Source organism: Lithobates pipiens, unplaced genomic scaffold, assembly GCF_037356315.1.
Source record: "Lithobates pipiens isolate NorthernLeopardFrog02 unplaced genomic scaffold, aLitPip1_a1.2 Scaffold_16, whole genome shotgun sequence".
Classification (NCBI taxonomy): domain Eukaryota; kingdom Metazoa; phylum Chordata; class Amphibia; order Anura; family Ranidae; genus Lithobates; species Lithobates pipiens.
In genome coordinates this window covers 527,893,234-527,917,366 of record NW_027507748.1, presented here as the reverse complement: position 1 = coordinate 527,917,366, position 24,133 = coordinate 527,893,234, and the positions used below count along the sequence as shown (strand labels likewise).

The following is a 24,133-nucleotide window of genomic DNA, read 5'->3' as shown; positions in this document are numbered from 1 at the left end:
AACCCAGCACCAACCATCCAAGTTACGTTACAAAAAAAGCATACCATGTGCTACATGTGACATCAGCATGTCAGGGGGTTTGTGAAACCTTGTCATATGTCTCCATTTCATTTAAAAAGGAGAAAGTAATTTCTTCACACGTCTCATTACAACCAGCACCAAATATAGATGAGTGTTAGGCCTCATGCACACTGGAGGTTTTTACAGCTGCTGTTTTTGGCTTCAGATGTTTTTTTTTCTACAGTCAATAAACTATCCAGCATGTTATCCTATGTGTCCATGCACACATAGGCTGTTATCAGCAGTTTTTGGCTGGGGCATTTTTTGGCTGTAAAAAAAAACCCCAAAACTAGTGGGTTCTGAGAGGCGTTTTTCAGCTGTAAAATGCTCAAATGTCAAAAAATTATCAAAAACGCAGATAAACTCTCAAAAAACAGCTCCCCAGCGTTTAAACATTTTTGATCCATTGAAAAAAAATAAAAAATAAAAAAAAGCAAAAAACGCTAACACTGAAAAACGCAAAAAAAAAAAATGTATTGCAAAAATCGTTGGAAAATTCACTGCAAAGCTACTGCCATTTTTATAACGTTATTATAACGTACAGTATGCATGAGGCCTCATGGTCAAAGTCTATTGACATTTTCTAGAACCAATGTGCAAACATGTGAAGCAATAAAAAATAAAAATTGGACACATTTTATTTTGTATACAAAAATATATTATATTGGAAAAAAAACTTAATTACATTTGTTTCAACTATAACATTACAAATTTCCATAAAAGCATTTTAATTTACAATTAAGCAACATCATGTAAAAAATACAGTCAACTGTATCTTTAAAAGTATTAAACAAATATATATATATATCTCTTTCTAATACATGCAGCAGGTGGAGGCAAAGATCAAACAGAGCAGTACGTAGGTGTGATCTTGCAGAAACGCCTGCATTATGTAACTCTACTTCATGACGATTTACAGCCTTCTGTGTTCTTGCACTGATCCCATGACCAGCTATACAGTGCTTTACATGCCTACAAGAGACAAGAGATACATTGGTCAGCCAAGTACAAGTCATAACCCAATATGGTAGAAAATTGGGAGAAATAAAAAAATAAAAAAAAAGTGCAAGATGCAGTAAATACTTTAGGAAAAGATATAACAAGTGGATGGTTTGCTTTTTAAGATGGACACAACTATGTTATATAACTCAGGCAAGGTGTGTGTGTGTATGTGTGTGTATGTGTGTGTATGTGTGTGTATGTGTGTGTATGTGTGTGTATGTGTATATATATATATATATATATATATATATATATATATATATATATATATATATATATATATATATACACACACACACACATACACACACACACACACACTCATGAAAGCATTGTGTCCGTTTAATAGGAAGTTCTACAGACAAATGGGAGCTGAACATTGCCAACTTGGTTTTGTAAGGTCAAGTTCCAGAGTATTCATCCTTATTCTGACTTTGCTGCTTAGAAAAAGATGCTTCAACCTCTCACTGCCTACCTGCTTGTTCTAGGTCAGTGACTTATTCATATTACGCATTTTCAAATACAAGTCAGCAATAGCAGTTTACATATTTACACACAAATGGTTTCCTTTAGCCTTTTGGAGATGCATACAAAGCTGCTAAATCCTGCATGTTCTCTGCTCAGGAGAGATCCAAGAAAGGTGTAACTCATTAAAGCGCTACTTGTTTCAAACATTCTTTTGTTTTGAAAAGAGTTGGGAAGTACACCCCTGTTATTGCTGCCCATCACTCTGCTGGGTAGGGTCCCCTAAAGTCCCATCAGATAACCATTCTGCAATGCAAGAATATATTATAATGTATTTGGGACATATAGCCATTATTTAAACTGCACAGTAAATAGAAAATGAACCCCAGTATAGCTTAGAGGGTTACATTCAACCTGATATAGACATCTAGGCTGCAATAAGGCAGGGAACAAAGCAAGAACTGCAGGAAGAAGCAGACATTCATAACTCAAATGCCCCATACACACGATCGGACTTTCCGACAACAAAACTGTGGATTTTTGTTCGAAGGATGTTGGCTCCAACTTGTCGTCTTGCATACACGCGGTCACACAAATGTTGGCCAGCAATTACGGACGTAGTGACGTATGTGATATCTCCATTGCGAATGCTAGTTATATCTCCAGCTTGTACTTGATTCCGAGCATGTTAGAACCTGCTAGCCAACATTTGTTGGCGGAAAGTCTGACAACAAATGTTCGATGGAGAATACACACAGTCGGACTTTCCGCCAACAAGCTCAAATCCAACATTTTTTGTCTGAAGATCCGACATTGTGTATGGGGCATAAGAGTGCACCCTGGTTATTCATCTGAAGCACTATAAATGAACTGAACCTGTGACCACTTAAATGAAGTCATTAGAATGGGTATTTAGATAAAAATCACCTTATACTGCATATGATAGGACAATTGAAACTTTACATTAGAAAAATGTAAACCTCATATGTTACTTTAGTAAATCAGGTTCATTCTGTCCTAATTTTTCATATCCAATGGCTCATTGCATAGGTAAAGTCCTTGAGTTATTAGGCAATACAAGTCCTAGAATGCATGTTTCCATAAGTTTATTCTCATACATGTGGCTTCCCATTGGCAAAATCGCTTTAATTGACAACTTAATGCAGCCTAGCGATACTGGGTCACACTTAGCTTATCAACTCTCCTGGGATGCATACCGATTTGTGTGGCTACAAAGCAAATCGCTTACCAATTAATGACCCCCAAGCACACAATACTGAATATTATCCAAACAAGTAAATGCATAAAGCTTAACCACTTGCTAACCAGCCGCAGTCATTATATTACGGCAAGGTGGCTCGTTCCCACAAATTGCTGTAGCTGTACGTCGGCTTGGAAACTCACTTTTGTGGGCACGTGAGCGCTCCCATTGGCCAGCAGGGGAGCCAATCAACGGGTCCGCCGGCCACCCACAATCGTTCCCCACAGTGACAGAACGTTCATCTGCCTGTGTAAACAAGGCAGATCTCCGTTCTGACAGGGGAGATCACACAGATCCTGTCTTTCTGCTATGCAGGAAGGTGGATCTGTGTGTTTCCCTAGGTACACAGTCCCCCCATACAGTCAGAAAACACAAACAGAGAAAACATTTAACCGCTTGATCGCCCTTGATGTTAACCTCTTCCCTCCCAGTGTCATTAGTACAATAAATAGTGTATATTTTTAGCACTGATTACTGTAATAATGTCACTGGTTCCCAAAAATGTCAGTTAGGTGTCAGATCTGTCCGCCGCAATCCTGCTAAAAATCACTGATCGCCACCATTACTAGTAAAAAAATGAATAAATAATAAAAAATGCCATAAATCTATCCCCTATTTCGTAGAAGCGATAACCTTTGCACAGACCGAACAATATATGCTTATTGCATTTTTTTTTTACCAAAAATATGTAACAGAATACATATCGGCCTAAACTGATGAATACATTTGTTTTTAAATTTTTTTTTTTTTTGGAAATGTTTTATAGCAGAAAATGTTTTCGTTTTTTCAAAATTTACACTTTTTTTTGTTTATAGTTCAAAAAAATAAAAAAAATGCAGAGGTGATCAAATATCACTAAAATAAAGCTCTATTTGTGGGGAAAAAAAGGACATCAGTTTTGTTTGATTACAGCGTCACACGACCGCACAATTGTTAGTTAAAAACGACAGTGTCGTATCACAAAAAATGGTCTGGTCAGGAAGTGGGTAAATCCTTCCGGGGCTGAAGTAGTTAAAAATGAACTTGAAAAGTAACAGAAAAAAAGTAATTTACAAATACACTCACTTGCTAGTGTTCTGTCAAGGTCAGCAATAAAGTCTTCCAACTCTTTTGTATCTCCAAGTTTAGCTGTGCAAAAAAATAATAATAATAATGAATACTAAATAATTACATTCTATCACCACTTAAAATTGTTGCTGTTAGTACAAGATTTAACTAGGCATGAAAAAAGCCCACATAATGCAAGAGATCACAGAATGCAAAGATCTTCAATGCAATCGTGATATTTCCTTGGATGGAGAGCAAACTGTTCTATGAGTGTAAGCACACAGGGTTCCCAGGGATTAGGATGGCTGAACTATCATTAGATTCTCTGGCCATCTCAGCTTCCCAGCACTCCCATTTATCACAGGATAAAATCAGACTTATGCCAGATCTGGTTATTTCAGGTAAAGCCACCCCACCTAAAGTCCTTTTTGTTTTAGTCAAGCTTTTGCTCAACCAATTTACATTATAGGTTGAATATTTGAATCTCTAATGGAAGTGAGGCCATACGGTACCTTTTCGTGGTGTTTCTGCTGGAGAGGACAGTGATGGAGAAGACAAAGTCGGAGAGTTAAGTTTTTCATCGCTGAAACTAAAACTGTTTCTACAAAGTGAATCTGCACCTGAAAAACAAAAGAGAAGGCTACTGTAAGTCTATATATAAGGGGTTGAGAATGCAAATCATATTTCCCAGTTTTAAAGACCGGAAATTCAAGACAGAAGCCACCATACACTATAGCAAGGTTTCTCAGCTAGGGTTCCATGGAACCGCAGGGTTCCTCCAGGGGTTGCTAGGGGTTCCTTGAGCAATGACAATTTCTGCCTCTCAAATAAGTTTCCACTGACACTGATTATCTTTTTAGCTATCTATAAGGGGGAATTTCTCCCAATGACCACAAGTGTAAGGAGCATTATTCCCATTGACCACCGCACTAATGTATCATGAGTTGTAGATATAGCCATTTTTAGCAGGGGTTCCCCGAGACCTGAATGTAATTTCAAGGGTTGCTTTGTGTTGAAAAGGTTGAGAAAGACTGCACTATAGTGTATAATTTAGGCTTTATGAAAACTGGATACAAGCACCTCTTGTTCATTGAAATAGTTTCTTCAGTCTGTTTGAGAACAATTAAAAGTCAGCAAATACTGTAGCTGTTGACTTTTAACCACTTCAGCATCCGGAAGGTTTTACCTACTTCCTGACCAGGTAATTTTTTGCGATATGGCACTGCGTTGCTTTAAATTACAATTGCGCGGTCAAGTGACGCTGTACCCAAATAAAATTCATGCCCTTTTTTTCCTACCATATAGAGCTTTCTTTTGGTGGTATTTGGCTGCATGTTTTTTTGTTTCCGCTATAAACAAAAAAAAAGACCAACTATTTTGAATAAAGAAAATAATAGTTTTTTTACTTTCTGCTATAAAAAACATTCTCAATAAAAAAATAAAAAAAAATCCTTCATCAATTTAGGCCAATTTGTATTCTGCTACATATTTTTGGTAAAATAAAAAAATCCCATATATGTACATATTTATTGGTTTGTGCAAAAGTTATAGTGTCTACAAACTATGGGATAGATTTTTTTAATGTTTTTTCTAGTAATGGCAGTGATCAGCAATTTTTAGTGGGACTGCGATATTGCAGTGGACAAATCTGACACTTAGTGACACTTTTTGGGGACCAGTGACACCAATACAGTGATCAGTGCTAAAAAAAAATGCACTGACACTGTATAAATGACACTGGCAGGGAAGGGGTTAACATTAGCAGCAATTAAAGGGTTAACTGTGCAATTAGGGTTAACATGAGTTAAGACGGATGCACTCGAGGAAGAGAGACATCTGTGTTCCTGATTAGTAGGAATCACAGATGTCTCCCTTCCTGTCTGACAGGAGGACGATCTGCCTTGTTTGCATAGGCAGACCGTCCTTCTGTCTCTCCAGCGAACGATCGAAGGTGGCCGGTGGCCATGCGGCTAAGGTGGCGCACGCCCCAGAGCTATGCACGAGAATCAGGTACGTGATTTTGCACTTAAAGGCTGCCCTGCCGCAGTAAATGTACGTGGGGCAGTCCTTAATTGGTTAATAGGAGGAAACGTATCTGTCCAAGGTTCCAGCACTGTCATCGCCCAAGCCGGTACCTTGCAGGTCTTCGGGTCCACAGTGGCAGAATGTTTATTGTGGGAAGCTGGCTGGGACTCCTTGTGACTTCAGAGGCAGCTTTGTATTGTGTGAATGGTGCGGCAGCCTCCTGGGGCCCGTGACACCCAGGAAGGATGGGGGCTAGTGGAAGTGGAAGCAGGTACCCGCTCAAAAAAAAAAAAAAGTTTCAAAAGTGGTGGAGGAGTGGGGACATAAATCAGAACTTCCCTTTTAGGGTGAAGTTATACTTCAATGAATTGTCTATTGCAGTTTTCTATGCATCAATTTCCTGTTTTAACACTTTGTTTAAATAAATGCATACTGTAGGTGTATCCCCCCCCCCCCCCCCCAAAAAAAAAAAAATTATTAAGCCCTCCAAATAAATGAAAAGCAGAATTAGGCTCCATGCACACTCATATAGAGCCTCGTCTGTACAAAGTTTAGACCAGTTTAGGAGAGTTTTTTACATTTTTTTATGCCAGTGAGCTCCAAGCAGGAACATGAACCAGAAGGTTTTTCTCCTGCCTCTAAGGTTCCATGCACACTGAAGCTCATAAACGGCTGTTTTTGGGAGTTTGGGCTTTTTTTTTTTTTAACAGCCCATAAACTCCCCCCTATATTATCCTATGTGTCTATGCACACATGGACGTTTTTGGATGTTTATCAGCAGTGGAGTTTATAGGCTGTTTTCTGAACACCATAAAATCGTGTTCAGGAGTCGTTTTTCTGACCACAAAAAACGCCAAACGCTCATAAATGTCGATAAACAATCAAAAACACATGGCTCACCAGCGTTTAATGTTTTTGATCCATTGAAGCAAAAAAATGAATATAAAAACACGCTAAAAACCACTAATAGACACTATTGCAAAAACGTTAAAAAACATGGTTAACATCCAGCATGCTAGGAGCCTAAACGTTGAGCTCAAAATCTGCCTGAAATCATCCTAATGTGTATAGACACATAGGATAACATTGAGCTGCTTCTACAGCCAGAACACAAAACTCCTGTAGAAGCAACATTTTTTAAGCCAGTGTGCATAGAGCCTTAAAATGTTATTCAGCTAGAAGAGTAAAGGTTAATGGATGGCAGGACTGTAGTGTTTGTACATGTGTATTGACTTTTCAGACTCTGCCCTTGTTTCTCCAGCGTGTCTACATCAATTGCAATTGGGTGTCTATCTCTTTGTAGGTAAAAATAAAAGATTGCTACTGTAATCAGTATTAGCTTAAATCAGGTCCGAGCCAAGGCCCTGCCCTTGATGTTCATAGTCAATTTTTTTCAACGTTATTGTTAATGAAAAATATCAAGGTAAAGTTTGTAAGATCACATTCTCTAAAATCCAACTTACGTTTATGCTACTTTTATATTGCAGAAGCAACAGGCAGTTGCCAGATATAATTGACCAATAATGACATCCATAAATGTGGACTAGTCACATCACATCTAAATTAACATTCAATTATGCAACGCAGTTGATTTACTAAAGGCAAATAGACTATTTACTTGCAAGGGAAATTGCACATTACAGTGGAATTTTCCACACAGCTTAGTAAGGCAAGAGACTGGATATTTTTTTTCCAATGGACATTTTACCTTATTTACTAGATAATTCTCTTGCAAAGTGCAACTTCCCTTGCAAGGTGAACAGTCTATTTGCCGTAAGTACAGAAACGCCAATGTATGTATGCTAAAGCTTCCATCTGCATCACAGATTTAGAGCTCCATTGCACATTTTGTGTGGTTATATGCATAGTTAGAAGTTGGCCTGGAAAAACCAAGCAGGAACAGCTAAATATAAAGGAACCCACAGAGGCAAGGTTATAGTTACAAAGCTGTACCCAAACATTAAAATAAATATAATTACAACTGTAAAATATTTCCTGTGACTGTACAAAAGTGAGCTTGTTATGGAAGAACGGTATTAGAATGGAAAAATGGAAAGTTTAAGCAGTTACAGAATTCCATCAGAGCATACAAGGGGCTTCATGATTTTATTTTACTATCCTATAAATGGAGTTTTAGGGTGGATTTATGCAAGTGAGCAAAATTTTTAAAGATTAAATGCAGTGACAACAAGGAAAAAACAAAAGAAGCAGCTTCTTCTGGTAGAAACCAGTCATATCCCAGTCATTTTCCAATGCAGGTTAGAAAATTTAAATATCGTTTGCGAGTCCTTATGGGTGGACAACTCCCTCCAGATTTCACCCAGGACACCCAATATTTTAAATGAATGTAACCTGCTATCCAGCAGTACTTTGTGTATTGGGGCACTGGCTGGGAAATCCAATGGCCTACACATACTATAGAACTAATCCATTAGGATTATTGCATTATCGCCAATGCCAACAAAATCATAGGACACCCTTTATTTCCATTACTGGGCAGTAAAATCAGATAAATAAAATTAGTAAAAATGGAATATAGTAACTATAGAAACTCTACAACAAAAAGAGGTACAAATAGATTCTTCTATTATCATCTATTTCTATAGTAACACAACCATGGAAGAAATAAACAAGAAACCCACAAAAAACCCAGCAACAACAACCAAACTTTACTGATCTCAGTGTCACATAGAATACTGTACACTGTTCAGATGTGATTGGTAAGCAGTATCTGCTTTCCATATGTACTGTATGTACGGACGCTGTAACTCCTGGTTGACAGAAGATGCCCTTAGGCCCTGTTAACACATATTGTTCATGTTATCTGTGAATTCCCTTTTGTGTAATAAAATAGTTTTGACATTTGTGGTTCAGATTTGTTAAATATGAGCAAAACAGGATGATAAATTTATATCAATGGACCCGATGATATAGTACATTAGTGCAGTAAAACTGCAGCGTGTTTCCTCTTATTGGTGAGAACTACTTCCACTGACCTCAGTCTGTGGTTTACCTACAGTGGTAGCAATCATTAAGCTGCAGGAAACAAGAAAAGCAAACTGGCTCTTACTAACTAGGTGCAAATAGATACGTCCACACAAGAATGAGGTACAATTCTTCCCTTAGGTTACACGTTTGTTACATCAGACAACTGCTTAGAAGCATGACTGGATATGCCAAAGGATCAGTCCACTCAAAAGCAATATTTATTATTGGTAGAGCCTGGTAGGCTGAGAAGGTACTTGGCATCTAACATGCAGTGGTCTCCAAAATCCTACTGGGGGCTGGATGCAGCATTTGCTTGCCTTTATCTGGGCCGTGGGGCACTATTCCACCAACTGACACCAATGATGGGGCACCATTCCCCAACTGACACCAATGATGGGGCACCATTCCCCCAACTGACACCAATGATGGGGCACCATTCCCCCAACTGACACCAATGATGGGGCACCATTCCCCCAACTGACACCAATGATGGGACACCATTCCCCCAACTGATACCATTATGTTGCACTTTTCTTCCCATTAAAACAAATGATGGTGCACTGATGCAAGGAGAATTTTTACTCCCACTGGCCAGTCTGGCCCCCAAAGCCTGAAGGACAGAAAACTGTCTCTTTGCTTAGAAGGTTTGGAGACCCCTGTAAGATGTCTTAGTTGGCTCAACAGGAGCACTGACTGACAATCTCCTGATAGTTTTAGTAAAAAAAAAAAAAACTTTAACCCTATCCACCTGGGAGTTTTGGGTGTTTCCACCTACCTTAGGTGTTCCAACCCCATCCATTTTACCTTCCATAATAAGAGATGAGTAAAGATAAAAATCCATCTCCCATCTTAATGGCCACAAAAGCTGTACAGACCTAGAGGGGTTGATTTACTAAAGGGAAATAGGCTACCTGCTTGCAAGGGCAGTTGCACTGTTCAAGGGAATTTTCCCAAGAGCTTAGTAAATGTGGTGCAAATTACACTTTGCAAAGAATACTCAATCGTGTGCAAGAGGGAAAAAAAAGCCAAAAAAGAGTAACAGTTTTGACAAAGGCAAAGTTACAACACTTTACACTTACAAACAGAAGATGCTAGCAGAAAAGGTACACTGCCCTTTACTGAGCGGACATTTCAGTATATCATTATAACAGAAATTACTTATGAATAGTTCCTTAAAATTAGCAGTTTTACAACAAACACAAATTGATGTCCAGCGTTTCAAGATTCTAAAGAGAAATAGATTAAGCTGACGTTATAATAAAACAAATCAAGAGAAACATGGTGTTCTCTTAGCAACCAGAACTAAACACTCTAGTAACACAAAAAGCCACAATCTTCCTGTTTTTACAGACTATGCATTACAGATAAAAGTATATGTAAAAAAAAAAAAAAAAAAAAAACCTTTATGCAATGGAACACAACTAGTAAAGTCACAAGGATACACAACCGTAACTTGGTTTAAAAAAAAAAAAGTGTGTACGATCACCTGCAGAGTGCATTCATACAGGAGAGCCTAAGGGGAACAGCCAACAGCCCGTCTTTATTCATACCTGACTAATGCAAATTTTTTTCCCTGGAGATATGGTACTTCAAACCCAACGGTTCAGAATTCAATAACTTATGCCCCAGACAGTGGAAGTGGCAAAAACCAGGGAAATCTTTACTGATCGCCCTGGAGGTACTAATGACACTAGAACATGAGAGAAGACAAAGAACACTGTATTCGTGATCAAAGAGAGTACAGGACGTCTTCCTGATTAATAGATGACATCATACAGTGAAGGACTTGTGATGCTGCTGCACAGGTATGACATAATGGTCAAACAAGAACTGGCAGGATTTGTTTTCTTAGCTAGGGGTAGTCACACATCAGACAAGGCACTAATGAACTACAATGTCAGGAATGCATTTTAATCCAAGGGGTAGAGGACCTGCTACAAATTATGTTGAACAGGCTGTCTACAGGCAAATGCAAAGCTAAAACAACAACCCAGAGTTCAGCTTCACTGAGAACACATATGTACAGGGTTTCCTCCTACGTCTGATTCCACGTACACACGATCGGAATTTTGGTTGGAAAAAGCTTTTGCTTTCCCGACGGAATTCCGATGGGATTTCGCTCAAGCTGTCTTGTCTACACACGGTCACACCAAATTCCGACCGTCAAGAACGCGGTGACGTACAACACGTACGTCTGGACTAGAAAAAGGAAGTTCAATAGCCAGTAGCCAATAGCTTCCGTCTCGTAGTTGAATCTGAGCATGCGTGAGTCATCAGCATTCCGGACATGCATACCTACACATAAACAGCTATTAGAAGCTCAATTACATTTAACTATATAAACAAATTGAAGGAAAACTATCATTTATAAATATGTAGGCAGCCACTGCTGACTTTTGTTTGGGAAGTGCTATCTGCCTAGCTGACAGAGTGGCCTTTGCCCTTCAGCATTTTCTGAATCAGGGACCCAAAACAAGATACGCAGTCAAAGAGATCAGACCTTTTTATAATACAGTGACCTAAATGAGAAGTTCCGTTTTTTTAAAAAAAATCATACTTACCTAGGTGGATGCAGCATAGGTCCGATGCTGCATCTGTCCACCCACGGGCTTTGATACTGAGAACCAAGCGATCAAACACCACTAATTGCTCGGTCCTCCTGTCAGTCACCGGCTCTCTGCAGAGCAACCCTGCCCCCCCCCCCCCCCCCAAGCTCACTGGAGCTCTGAGCTGCGGAGGGAGCTGGAGCTTCTGGCTGAGGCTCTCAGTGGCTCGCTGAGAGGTTGAGCTAGGTGCCAGTCAAGGTGCCAAGGGGCTGGAGAGAGAGTATTTGTGAAATTGGACTCAGAATATGCAATGCTCAAGGTTTTAAGCAGGCCATAGACTATTCCAAGTTTGGCGAGTTGCTGATGAACCAAAGGAAATGCGCTACATGGGTGGCCCTGTTGGTTCCCTCCAGCCTGAATCATTCAATTCCAATACTGAAGGAGCCAGATGGAAAACTTTGGCTCAATGGTGGCTGTATCCACTAGTCACTGATTGAATATTCTGAAAGCCACCTGCGGAGATTGTCAGAATACAGTAGGCACAGCATAATTTGTCCATCCACACTGTATAGCATGGACAAAGGATTCTGGGTTTTTTTGTTCAGCCCACAGGCTAAATGAATAACATCTAATAGTGTTTAACCCCCTCCATTCAGGAGCTACTGATGGTCTAGAATGGATTCCAATAGATGCAAACAGAAGGTATTCAAGGAGACAAGCAAGAACCAAATCCAGTTTCTGATTTCAAGGTGTTCCCATAATGTCACCTTAAAGTGGAACTTCACTCTCCCACATATACATTTGTAATCCTTATGCTGCTGGAATTAGCAAATAGATATGCAAGTACATCAGTTTACTTGTTTTACTTTTTTTTTTTTTACATTTCTTCAGTTACTTCCTGGTTTCTGATGTCATACAATCCCAGGAGTCTTCAGGAGGAGAGGAGCGGTTTTCCCAGCCAAGAACATTCTCCTGCATTCATGCTTGAGCAAAGGGCAGATGGATTCCTGTAAGTAAATTGTACAGGAATCATTTGCCCATACTCAAAATGGCCACGGCCAGAAATGCTAGGGGTTGTTTTTCAAAGTGATTTCTCAACAAAATAAAGCATGGAGACATGGATGTATGGGGGCAGGGCTAGTGCAAGTATTTTGACACCCTAGGCGAAACCTCATTTTGCCGCTCCCCCTTGGCTCCACCCCTGACTTCATCCCCTTTGCCCTGCCCATGTATTCCCCGCCTTTTTAATGAAGTGCCCATCAAATGCAGCCCACCAGTGCTCATCAATGAATGTTTGCTTGCTTCCATTCATTCGGGAGTCGGGACACAGACACAGTCCCCTGCCACCACTGCGCCTCTGACACTATGTGCGGACGGAGCGGCGGCTGCCTGCTGATGCTGAGACTAAGTTGCTTGCTGCAGAGAGGAGAGAGTAGGAACATCAGTGACCGGGCGCCCTAAGCAGCAGTGGGCCCTAGGCGGCTACCTAGTTTGCCTAGAGGTAGCACCGGCCCTGTATGGGGGGAGTTTGCTTTGAATATTAAAAATTAATTAAATGGAGTTTTTGGTTTGGGGATCTCAGATGCAGCGAAGATCCGCTTTAATAGTTGCTTACTTTCTGAGTCGCTGATTCCACTGTCACTGATACTGGCACTGCTCCTCCTCTTCATGGTCTTCAGGTGTTCATCATAACAGAAACGTCTCTTGTTAAACGGCGAGGAGAAATCTTCCAACACGGCATCAAATTCACACAACACTTCGTTCAAATCATCATCATATTCAATAAAGGCATCTGTAAGAAATAAGAAGAGAAAAGGTTCATGTACTATTCCGTGTTTTAGGTCATTAGATATTTCTGCACCTTTTATGGTCTCTAGTGAAGAGTACAGCCAACTAGTAACCCACATAAACGTGTTGGAAGTTGTTTATACCTGACGCTTTGTTAGTTTTAGGTTACGTGAATAGTTTTTAGTGTGGATGCCAATTAGCACAGCTATTCCATGAAGCCAGAGTGATCTCATCAGGGCTGGTGCAAGAATTTTTGACACCCTAGGCCAGTGATGGTGAACCTTGGCACCCCAGATGTTTTGGAACTACATTTCCCATGATCCTCATGCACTTTGTAGTGTAGATGAGCATCATGGGAAATGTAGTTCCAAAACATCTGGGGTGCCAAGGTTCGCCATCACTGCCCTAGGCGAAAAATAATTTGGCCACCCCCTCTTAGCTTCATCCCTGACCCCACCCCCTTTGCCCTGCCCATGTATACCCCACCTTTTTAATGAAGCGCCCATCAAACGCAGCCCACCAACACCCATCAATGCAGCCTGCCAGTGATAATCAATGAATGTTTGCTTGCTTCTATTCATTCGGGAGTTAGGAAGCAGACACAGTCCTCCACCGCCTGTTCGCCTCTGACACTATGTGCGAACGGAACGGCTGCCTGCTGATGCCGAGACCTAGTTGCTTGCTGCAGAGAGAAGAGAGTAGGAACACCAGTGGCTGGGCATCCTAGGCAGCAGTGCGCCCTAGACGGCTCCCTAGTTTGCCTAGAGGTAGCACCGGCCCTGCATCTCATTACCATTAATGGCAACTGAACAAACATTACAAGTATTAAAACGACAAAACTTCACCAAACAGTGTGGTTGGTGCTACTACTATGATGTACTGTCATAATACTACTATCATCATGGTAATTCACAAATAAAAAAAAATTGTACCTATAGTGTAGTCAAGATGACTATCGGAATGCTGAGACGGCTGCAATCCAAAGCTCTTGTGGTCATTCAAAGATGACTCAAAGCTGTCGGTAATGGCTCTACTTTTTCCTAGATACCATGTTTGTAAAAGATGAACCCTGGGGATTGAGTAGTATAAATCTTCCTCAGTACTGTATATCATATTCAGATTAAATATTAATAGGGGGAGAAGCTTTCACAAACACATATTTGTAACAGACCTGGAGAACACTAGCCCTAGCCTTTGACTCTAGAAAGTAAGTTAAATCAAATAACATGTCCTTGTATGAAATGAATAAAGGAAAATCATTTATAGACGATATCACAAACAACGCATGGCAAACCATTCTGTACGTAGAAAAAATAGATGAGCTTAAGTGAGCATGAAACCACAAAATGAGTCATTGTCTATTACAGGACTTGGTAATCCCATAAAGATGTACTCATCTCATTTTGAGAGAGTGATTGGTTTTCAAGATTTTTCCCCTGGCTGCCCCCTCCAGCAATCATCAGACTGACACATTTCTAGAACTAGGTGGGCCGAGTCTGTAGGCAGCTGTATTGGCAGCACTGCACAACTCTTCCACTGTGGATACTCCTTATAATAGAGCATTAGCAGGAGGCTGGGAACAAAGGGCACAGAAAGCCTCTTTGGCAAAACACTACTCCCCACTTTATGGGAAGCCTTTGATTCAATAGAGATGGTCCAAAGCACATTGAATAGCGACATCTGCTATGACAGAGGCCTGCAGAGCAGTGCACAGGTTAAAGGCATCCCAAGTCTTCAAAGCCGGCTTTATCATCAGAGCAAAGTCTCCCATCTCTGTCTATAGAAGAGCGCTGAAAGTAGATGAAACGTGCTCAGAGACAGAGTTCAGGTCTGATATGCTGTGCAGACCACAGAGGGACTCTAGTAGAACAGAAACCTCAGCACATTTAAAGGGAAGGCCGAGCGAGGTAAAGTCAGAGTGCAAAATCTGGTGCAGCTCTGCATAGAAACCAATCAGCTTCCAGGTTTTATTTTTAAAGCTTAATTGAACAAGCTGAAGTTAGAAGCTGATTGGCTACCACTCACAGCTGAACCAGATTCTAAGAGCTCCAGTTTTAGTAAATCTCCCCCAATGTGTTTTAGTGAACACATCACATTGTTTATTTAGGTTACATGCAAGAGAAAGAAAATCCTGTGTTCCGAGTTGTCACCAGAACAGGAATACAGGGGAAATCTTCTAATGGGGACACTTGTTCTAGTGACTCTGGTGACAACCAGGGATTCCTCCACTTTCCAGGAATTTCCTCCCACTTCCTATTGTGGCCATGGGACACATAAAAAAAAAACGAAAAATAGTGCCAGCGGCAAAAGAATTATTAAAGTGGAGTTCCACCCATGTAAAAGTCAGCAGCTACAAAAAGTGTAGCTACTCACCTTTAATAACCTGTCCCATGGGTCAGCAATGCGGGCGCAGGAAGCCTCGCTCTTCTTCCCACCTCTCCAGGGCGCCGGCATTCTAAGTGTGGGCACATGGCTGTGGCTTCACAGCCGGGCGCGCACTACGCATATGTGTGCCACACTGCAAATGGCTGTGTAATCTTCTGGGTACCTGGGACGTGTCCCAGAAGATTGTAGGGAGGACGGGGGGAAAGGTAATCTTCCTTCTGGCACCGCGGCGCCAGGGTTCCTGTAAAAACAGGGTACCCGCTCCTCCCCCCAAAAAATGACATGCCAAATGCATGTCAGGGGGTCACCAGTACTTAAAGCGGAAGTTTCATTTTGGGGTGGAACTCCGCTTTAATACTTACTTTACAGCTGACAGCAAATCTAATATCACTGAGTTTTGACCAGCACAGCTATCCAACACTTCTGGGTGTGCCAGAGAGTATCCCCCCCCAATGCACCCTGGTGCCATCTGCTACTCCCTGTGTCACTCCAGGACACAGTAGTGATGTAGCAGGATGAAGTACAGCTCACAGCAGGGAACACACTACTATGACACACCCGGAAGTGTCAGCCATGACATTGCAAGACAGCAGAAATTAAAGTTGCTACCCACTGGCAGGATGGCATTGTGTCAGTTTTTTACTGTCACAGCCTTACATTGGCGGTCAGAGGGAAGTACACACACACACACACACTTTGCAGTGGTGGGAAGTGGGAAGAATATGCCCCTTACATTGGCAAGCATCAAAAGAAGCCCCTCCCTCCATCATTGGTAGTTAGTGGAAAGAACAACACTACCCTTGTATATTGGTGGTCAGTGAGAAGAACATCCCCCCTGACATTGGTGGTCAGTGAGAAGAACACCCCCCCCTGACATTGGTGGTCATTGAGAAGAACATCCCCCCCTGACATTGGTGGTCAGTGAGAAGAACACCCCCCCCCCTGACATTGGTGGTCAGTGAGAAGAACACCACCCCCCCCCTTATATTGGTATAATGTAAAACCTAACTGATATTGGTGGTTAGCTGCAAGAACGGCACCCCACCCCCCTTAAATTGGTGGTTAACCCCCCCCCCCCACCTGTAAGGCTACATGTACACTGGCAGCTCCTAAACTTGAGTTTGAGCTTCTTTTTTTGCCAAAGCTCCTACATGCAGCTCCATAACAGTCAGCTTGTTAATATACATAGGGGCTTTTAGCAGCGTTTAGGATCTTGAGTGTTTAGGTGAGCTTCAACCTCCCTCTCCTGAACGTGGAAGGACAGGAAATTTGACCGGTGGCCGTTGGAAACTTTTTGCTGTTTTTTGCCGCGTTTTCCAATGTTCAGGGTAGGCTAGTGTGCTTGTAGCCTTACGTTGGTGGTTTGTGGAAAGAACGCACCCTCCTACATTGGTGGTCAGTGGGAATAATGCTCCTCCCCCCTTAAACTTGTGCTCAGAGTGCCACCCTTCTATACTGCAAAGATCACTAAGAATTTTGCCATGTAACATTGCCACCAAAACTATGTATGTGCCATCAGATGGGGGGGGGGGGGGGGGGGTTCAATCAGCCACAGCTCAAGGAAAATCCTAGATATTTGTGGAGTAACGCTGGGTGAGAATTTCTCCTCTACATGGTCAATAAAGACACAATTCTACTATACTTACTAAGTTATATTATATGTATTAAATGATACTACACTTCACTTATTAAATGATACTATACATATTAAATGATATTATACTTATTACATTTAGAATATCCTTAGTAAATGATACAATATGTATTAAATGATATTATCCTTAGTAAATGATACTATATATGTATTAAATGATATTATCCTTAGTAAGTGATACAATATGTATTAAATGAGCTTATCCTTAGTAAATTATACTATATTTATTAAATACTATTATCCTTAGTAAATGATACTATATGTATTAAATAATATTATCCTTAGTAAATGATACTATATGTATTAAATGAGCTTATCCTTAATAAATTATACTATATGTATGAAATAATAGTATCTTTAGTAAATGATATGATATGTATTAAATAATATTATTATACTTATTACATTTATACTATCCTTAGTAAATGATACAATATGTATTAAATTATATTATCTTTAGTAAATGATATAATATGTATTAAATGATATTATCCTTAGTAAATGATACTATATGTATTAAATGAGCTTATCCTTAATAAATGATACTATATGTATTAAATGAGCTTATCCTTAATAAATGATACTATATGTATTAAAAATAATAGTATCCTTAGTAAATGATATGATATGTATTAAATAATATTATTATACTTATTACATTTATACTATCCTTAGTAAATGATACAATATGTATTAAATGATATTATCCTTATTAATGATACTATATGTATTAAATTAGCTTATCCTTAGTAAATTATACTATATGTATTAAATAATATACTTATTACATTTATAATATCCTTAGTAAATGATACAATATGTATTAAATGAGCTTATCCTTAGTAAATTATACTATATGTATTAAATAATATACTTATTACATTTATAATATCCTTAGTAAATGATACAATATGTATTAAATGAGCTTATCCTTAGTAAATGATACTATATGTATTAAATAATATATGTATTACATGTATAATATCCTTAGTAAATGATACTATACTTCTTACATTGATACTCTACTTATTATAAGTAAAAGCAGTGGTATAAATGACAAAGGTAGTCCAGCATGCAGCAAGATGATAGAAGAGCTGTATGAAGGTAGGTGAGGTCACCCTCCTAATGAAGGCAGCCAATGGTCTCCAGGCAGAGGTGACAAGTGCCATGTATGTGTATGGTGGGAGTCCAGCCTGGGCGATCTATAGAGCTCAGTAGATGGAAAGTCTGTAGAGGTGACCAGCTGAGAAGTTCATCTTACCTCTCCGGGATGACTTGACTTTAGGGGACTTCATAGCTCCAACCAACACAGAGCAGTGACGGCTGAGTAGGGCTGAGTAGAGATGAGTAGGGATGAGTAGGGATTAGCAGGGCTGAGCAGGTAGATGCTCCCAGGGATGTCCTTCCACTCGCACAGCACAGATCTCATGTACGATTCCCTCTGTGCACGGCTCCTTTTATGTGCGGACTGCCTGGGCGGTGACGTCACCCGGTGGGCGGGGAGGCAGTGAAGTTCCATTCATTACAGTCACGTTGGATTCCATGTACTATCGGCGAGCCGCTCTTATATCAGATTATCACTAGAGGGCGCCCATTTCCATTGACATTGTAAACCAAGTTAGGTCCAGCAAATGAATAACAATACAAAGGCAATGAATGGTGAGGGCATATGAGGCTGAATGATGAAATGTGCTTGTTTTCTGGAGACATTTAAGAAGTTTCAAATTATGATAAAGGTCCATTTACACTGCAATGTGTGCCTTGAGCACGTGCGTTGACATGCATTTGCAGGCTGCAAATTGGATGAAGTACTTTTGATTTTTTTTTAAACTTGATTTTTTCCGCATTGACTGTTTCATATTGCACTTTTTTTATTTTTCATCTCAGGGCAACTACACTATTGAAAGACATTGCTTTTACACTGTATATGTGCTGGTATGCATTGATCAACTCATGCCAGCATGTCTGATATTAATGAACCCAAAAAAAAAAAGGTTTAAGCCATTTTAACCACTTCAGCCTCAGAAGATTTTACTCCCTTCCTGACCAGAGCACTTTCTGCGATACAACACTGCGTCCATTTAACTGACAATTGCGTGGTCCTGCGACGTGGCACCCAAACAAACGTGACGTCCTTTTTTTCCCACAAATAGAGCTTTCTTTTGGTGATATTTGATCACTTCTGCGGTTTTTATTTTTCAGGCTTTAAACAAAAGAGAGCGACAATTTTGAAAAAAACGCATTATTTTTAACTTTTTGCTATAATAAATATCCCCCAAAAATATATAAAAAAAACAAATTTTTTTCTCAGTTTAGGCCGATATGTATTCTTCTACATATTTTTGGTAAAAAAATAAAACGCAATAAGCGTATATTGATTGGTTTGCACAAAATTTATAGCACCTACAAAATAGGGGATAGTTTTATGGCATTTTTTTTTTTATTTTTTATTATTAGCAATGGCAGTGATCTGCGATTTTTATCGGGTCTGTGACATTATGGTGGACACATCGGACAATTTTTACATTATTTTGGGACCATTGTCATTTATACAGTGATCAGTACTATAAAAATGCATTGATTCGTCTGTAAATGACACTGGCAGTGAATGGGGTTAACCACTAGGGGCGATCAAGGGGTTAAGTGTGTTCTAGGGAGCGATTCTAACTGTGGGGGGGGGGGATGTGCTTCAAGTCGCATGACATCGATCACTGCTGCCGATGACAGAGAGCAGTGATCTCTGTCATGACAAGCCAGAACGGGAAAATGCCTTTTTTACATAGGCACTTCCCCGTTCAGAGGCTTCATAACATGATCGCCGGAAGACTGGCGGACATGGAGTCCGCTAGTCCCGCGGGCATGGTCACGTTGTATGCAGCCGGCGCATGTGTGTCTGCTATCCCCGGCTCTTAAAGGGGACGTACAGGTACACCCATTTGCCCACTGCTGCCATTGTGCCGATGTATATCGGCGTGTGCTGGTCAGCAACTGGTTAATTATTATACAGGATTTATATAGCGCCAACAGTTTGCGCAGCGCTTTATAACATGAAAGCAGATGGTACAGTTACAATACAATTCAATACAGGAGGGATCAGAGGGCCATGCTCGTTAGAGCTTATCGTCCCATCTACAAAAACAACTGCATGTGCACAGTGTGTGTGCCGTATGTGTACCGCTAACCAATCTGATGCCTATTTTCATTTCCTAAGAAGCGCCAGAGAAAGGTAAAGGGAATGTGGCTGGTTGCTATAGGACTCATTTACAACAGCAGCCAATCTGATCATGGCCGCTGGTGTGCATTGGAAGGGATATTGCTAATGCGCTAATTCCAGTGCATTACACGGTTTACTTTTTTAGAACTTTATGCCTCATGTGACATTTCACTAAGGTGATTGTAGATGTATCAGTGCACATAGGGCAACATGCAACACTGGTTTTTCTTCTTTTTTTGCACTAACAGATACATTTTCGAGGTGTATCCCCTTTTACGTAGTCCAATCATTGCTAATCAAGACCAAGAACAAGGAAATACACCTCTAAAGGTTGTCCTGAGAATCTATAAAAGTAGCACAGACAATACTCGACTGTATGTGGATGAAATCACTTATGCTGGACATACACAGCTAGAAAATCTTTTGAAAAAAAAAAAAACAGTTGGATTTATAAATATTATTAATCATAAACAACATAAATGGTAAATTTTTCATCAATCGGTACAAATGATTTTTTGACCTATGTGAACCCTCCCAGTCTCCAACTGTATTTAACAGAAAGACCTTTCTTTTCATTGGTTGCACTTCTGGGGTTACATTTTAACACACACATGTGCTGTAGATTTTCAAACTGTTTACGGTAAATTTCACTACTGAAATTGATAATTTTTCCTTAAAAAATCCAACATGGTTGTTTGTTTTTTGCCATAACATTTTTATTTTGATAACTGAAATGAGCCGACTAACGTTTCAAAAGTCGAAAGAGCGAGTACATCAAACACAGCACAGGGAGGCACAGTGGTGTAGTGGTTAGCACTCTCGCCTAGCAGTAAGAAGGGTCGCTGGTTTGTATCCCAACCACGACACTACCTGCCTGGAGTTTGCATGTTCTCCCTGTGTCTGCGTGGGTTTCCTGCAGGTACTCTGGTTTCCTCCCACACTCCAAAGACATGCAGGTAGGTTAATTGGCTTCTGTCCAAAATTGGCCCCAGTATATGAATGGGGACCTTGGATTGTGGGCTCCTTGAGGGTAGGGACTGATGTGAGAGTGCAATGTACAGGGATAGGGACAATTGTAGACACTCACTCAGGATGGACTGGTGTCTTTATTCAACCTTACTAACTATGAACGCTTTTTCGAAACAATTTTCTAACCGTGTATGGCCAGTATTATAATGCCCTGTACAGAACGGTCTGATTTCCGACAGAAAATGTGCAATCAGACTGTGTTGTCGGAAATTCCCCTCATGTGTGGGCTCCATCTGACTTTTTCCATCGGAATTTCCGACACACAAAGTTTGAGATCTTGTTCTAAAATTTTCCGACAACAAAATCTGATTGTTTAAATTCCGATCGTGTGTAGACAATTCCGACGCACAAAGTGCCACGCATGCTCAGAATAAATTACGAGACTAATGCTATTGGGTACTGGCCTCTTTATAGTCCCGTCGTACGTGTTTTATGTCACCTCGTTCTGAACGATCTGATTTTCTGACAACTTTGTGCAACCTTGTGTATGAAAGACAAGTTTGAGACAAAATCTGTCTGACAAAATCTGACAGATTTTGTCGTCGGAATGTCTGACCGTGTGTATGAGGCATTAGAGTCCTTGCACATTGCAATGTAAAGGTCTGTGTCGTTGCCCCTCCAGGGCAGCCCAGGTGCAGTGTACAGCTTTCCCTGGACATGAATGGCTGTGTACTGCTATACACTGGCTATATACTACCAGACAATACAAGTAAAGTGTGCGCACATAAGCAAAAAATAGAAATAATTTTTATCATACACCCATACGCTTTACTCACGTTTATAAAAGCATTGCCACATACTCAACTACAGCAGCACACAACCATTCATATCTATGGGAAGCTGTATACTGTACCTGGGCTTCCCAGATGGTGGAAAGACACTGCCAGTTACATTGAATGGGCTCAGCTACCCATGTGCAAGGATCCTTACAATGGAAGCAGCTTCCTGATATTTTAAGTGGCCTTTCTGGACTTTGTTAACACTGAAGAATCCTTAATATAACTTCCTGGTATCAGGGATCCCCTGCTAATAATTACTATATCCAGTGCCAGGACAAGGTCATCTGGTGCCCGGGCGAAGATGGAAAACCCGCCGTGACAGCTACAGCGCCTACAAACGTTTGAGTTCTATACTGGAAATGTTTTTATACTAATATTGGTGGAAATCAGCGACTTTGGCGACTTAGGCATGGTTAACACTGGGGCAACTTGTTAGGCGTTTTAGTCGCTTGACAAGTCACGTCCCATTCAGTGCAATGAAGCCATTGTAATCGGAGCGACTCAAGTCGCTCTGCCTTAGAAAAAGGTTCCTGTACTACATGGGCAACTTTAGAGCAGCTTGCATTGACTTCTATTGAGCTGTACAAAATTGTTAAAAAATCGTGATCTCAATTCAACCCCCCTGACAATCTCTATTGCAGAGTTTGCAGATTCTTTCATATAACAAGTGGAGAGACTTATCTGCTCACTCAGCTGTCAAAAGAAAACGTCCTGGCTGTCTGCCAAGTTTTTAATATGAAACAATGTAACTAGCTTCCTTCTTAGATAAAAGGGAAACTTATGTGTGTAAAGAAAAAAGGTAGTCTGCCAAATTTTTAAACATGTGTAAATGCAGGAAGTTTAACCACTTAAAGTCTAAATCTTTTTCTGACACTTTCTCAGGTTAAAATCATATTTTTTGCTAAAAAATTTCTTAAAATGTCAATTGCTGCAATGTTTTATGTCACACTGTATTTGCCCAGCGGTCCAATTTTTTTTGGGGAAAAATATACGTCAATGAATAAAAAAATAAAATAAAAATAAAACAGTAAAGTTATCCCAATTTTTTTTGCTTTAATGTGAAAGATGATGTTACACCATGAGAATCGTGAGAGAATCAGGATCTATCTTCTACGCAAAAAAATGGTGATTCTCATTTTAGCCAGAATCGTGCAGCTCCAACTTCTATTAAAGAAGTTGTTTGCAAGCTGCGCTGATGTTGTGCTGTGCGGCTAAAAAGTCAGGTGACACTGGATGGGAAGCGGTTAACATCTATGGGCAATCAAGGGGTTAACTGCGTGTCTAACAATGCGTAATGTGTGCTATTTTTTACTACTGATTCATTTGTTTCTTTTCCCTGCTCTGCACAGAAAAGAAAAAAAAGTGACCGTTCCCTGTGTATAGAGCGCTGTGTTGATTGTCAACACAGAGCTCTGGGCTGTGATTGGACACAGCTGATCACCATGAATAATTGGCTGGGATCTGCTGACAGACTCTCGCTGTGTACAATCACAGGGGAGTAGATGGAAGGAACATGCACCTGAAACAGGCAGCGTCATGTGGGTACGTCCTGGTGCCTGTAGCTGCCACCTGTGGTGGGTTAGCAAGTGGTTAGTTAGCAATGTTATTGGTAATATACAGCAGGAAGGAGGTTAAAGCGGGATTCCACTCTTTTTTTATTTTTTTCTTACCTGTCTCACTGGTGGGTGAGTGCTACCTTCGATTGGCATCCACGTCCGGCGTTTATTTGACCCCCGGCGCCACGAATCTTTTCCTCAGGATGACTTATAAAAACCTGCCCTGGCATTTTCCATTTTAACTGTGGGCGTCTGAAGCCCACAGGCATTTACTTCCTGGTATATGATGACGTCTGGCTCCCAGCATGCTCCGCTCCATCTTGCACATGCTCAG

At 40.4% G+C, this 24,133-nt stretch overlaps 1 protein-coding gene across 1 annotated transcript; it reads right to left on the bottom strand.

The window, feature by feature from the left end:
* Nucleotides 1-673: 673 nt before the first annotated feature.
* RGCC (regulator of cell cycle) lies at nt 674-18,663 on the bottom strand. Its single transcript, XM_077483181.1, has 5 exons — nt 18,483-18,663; nt 13,010-13,186; nt 4,348-4,455; nt 3,854-3,916; nt 674-1,032 (listed from the first exon to the last, which is right to left on the bottom strand). Exons 1-5 carry the CDS (start codon nt 18,514-18,516, stop codon nt 1,025-1,027), a joined length of 390 nt encoding a protein of 129 aa, XP_077339307.1. The 5' UTR covers nt 18,517-18,663; the 3' UTR covers nt 674-1,024.
* Between the last annotated feature and the right edge of the window lie 5,470 nt (nt 18,664-24,133).

Excerpts from the sequence above, each read along its gene's own strand:
- RGCC (XM_077483181.1), bottom strand. The coding sequence starts at position 18,516 with ATGAAGTCCCCTAAAGTCAAGTCATCCCGGAGAG. Across the intron at positions 4,456-13,009 it reads TGGAATCAGCGACTCAGAAA|GTGCAGATTCACTTTGTAGA; the intron begins GTAAGCAACTAT and ends TTTGTTTTTCAG. Across the intron at positions 3,917-4,347 it reads AGCAGAAACACCACGAAAAG|CTAAACTTGGAGATACAAAA; the intron begins GTACCGTATGGC and ends TTTTTTGCACAG.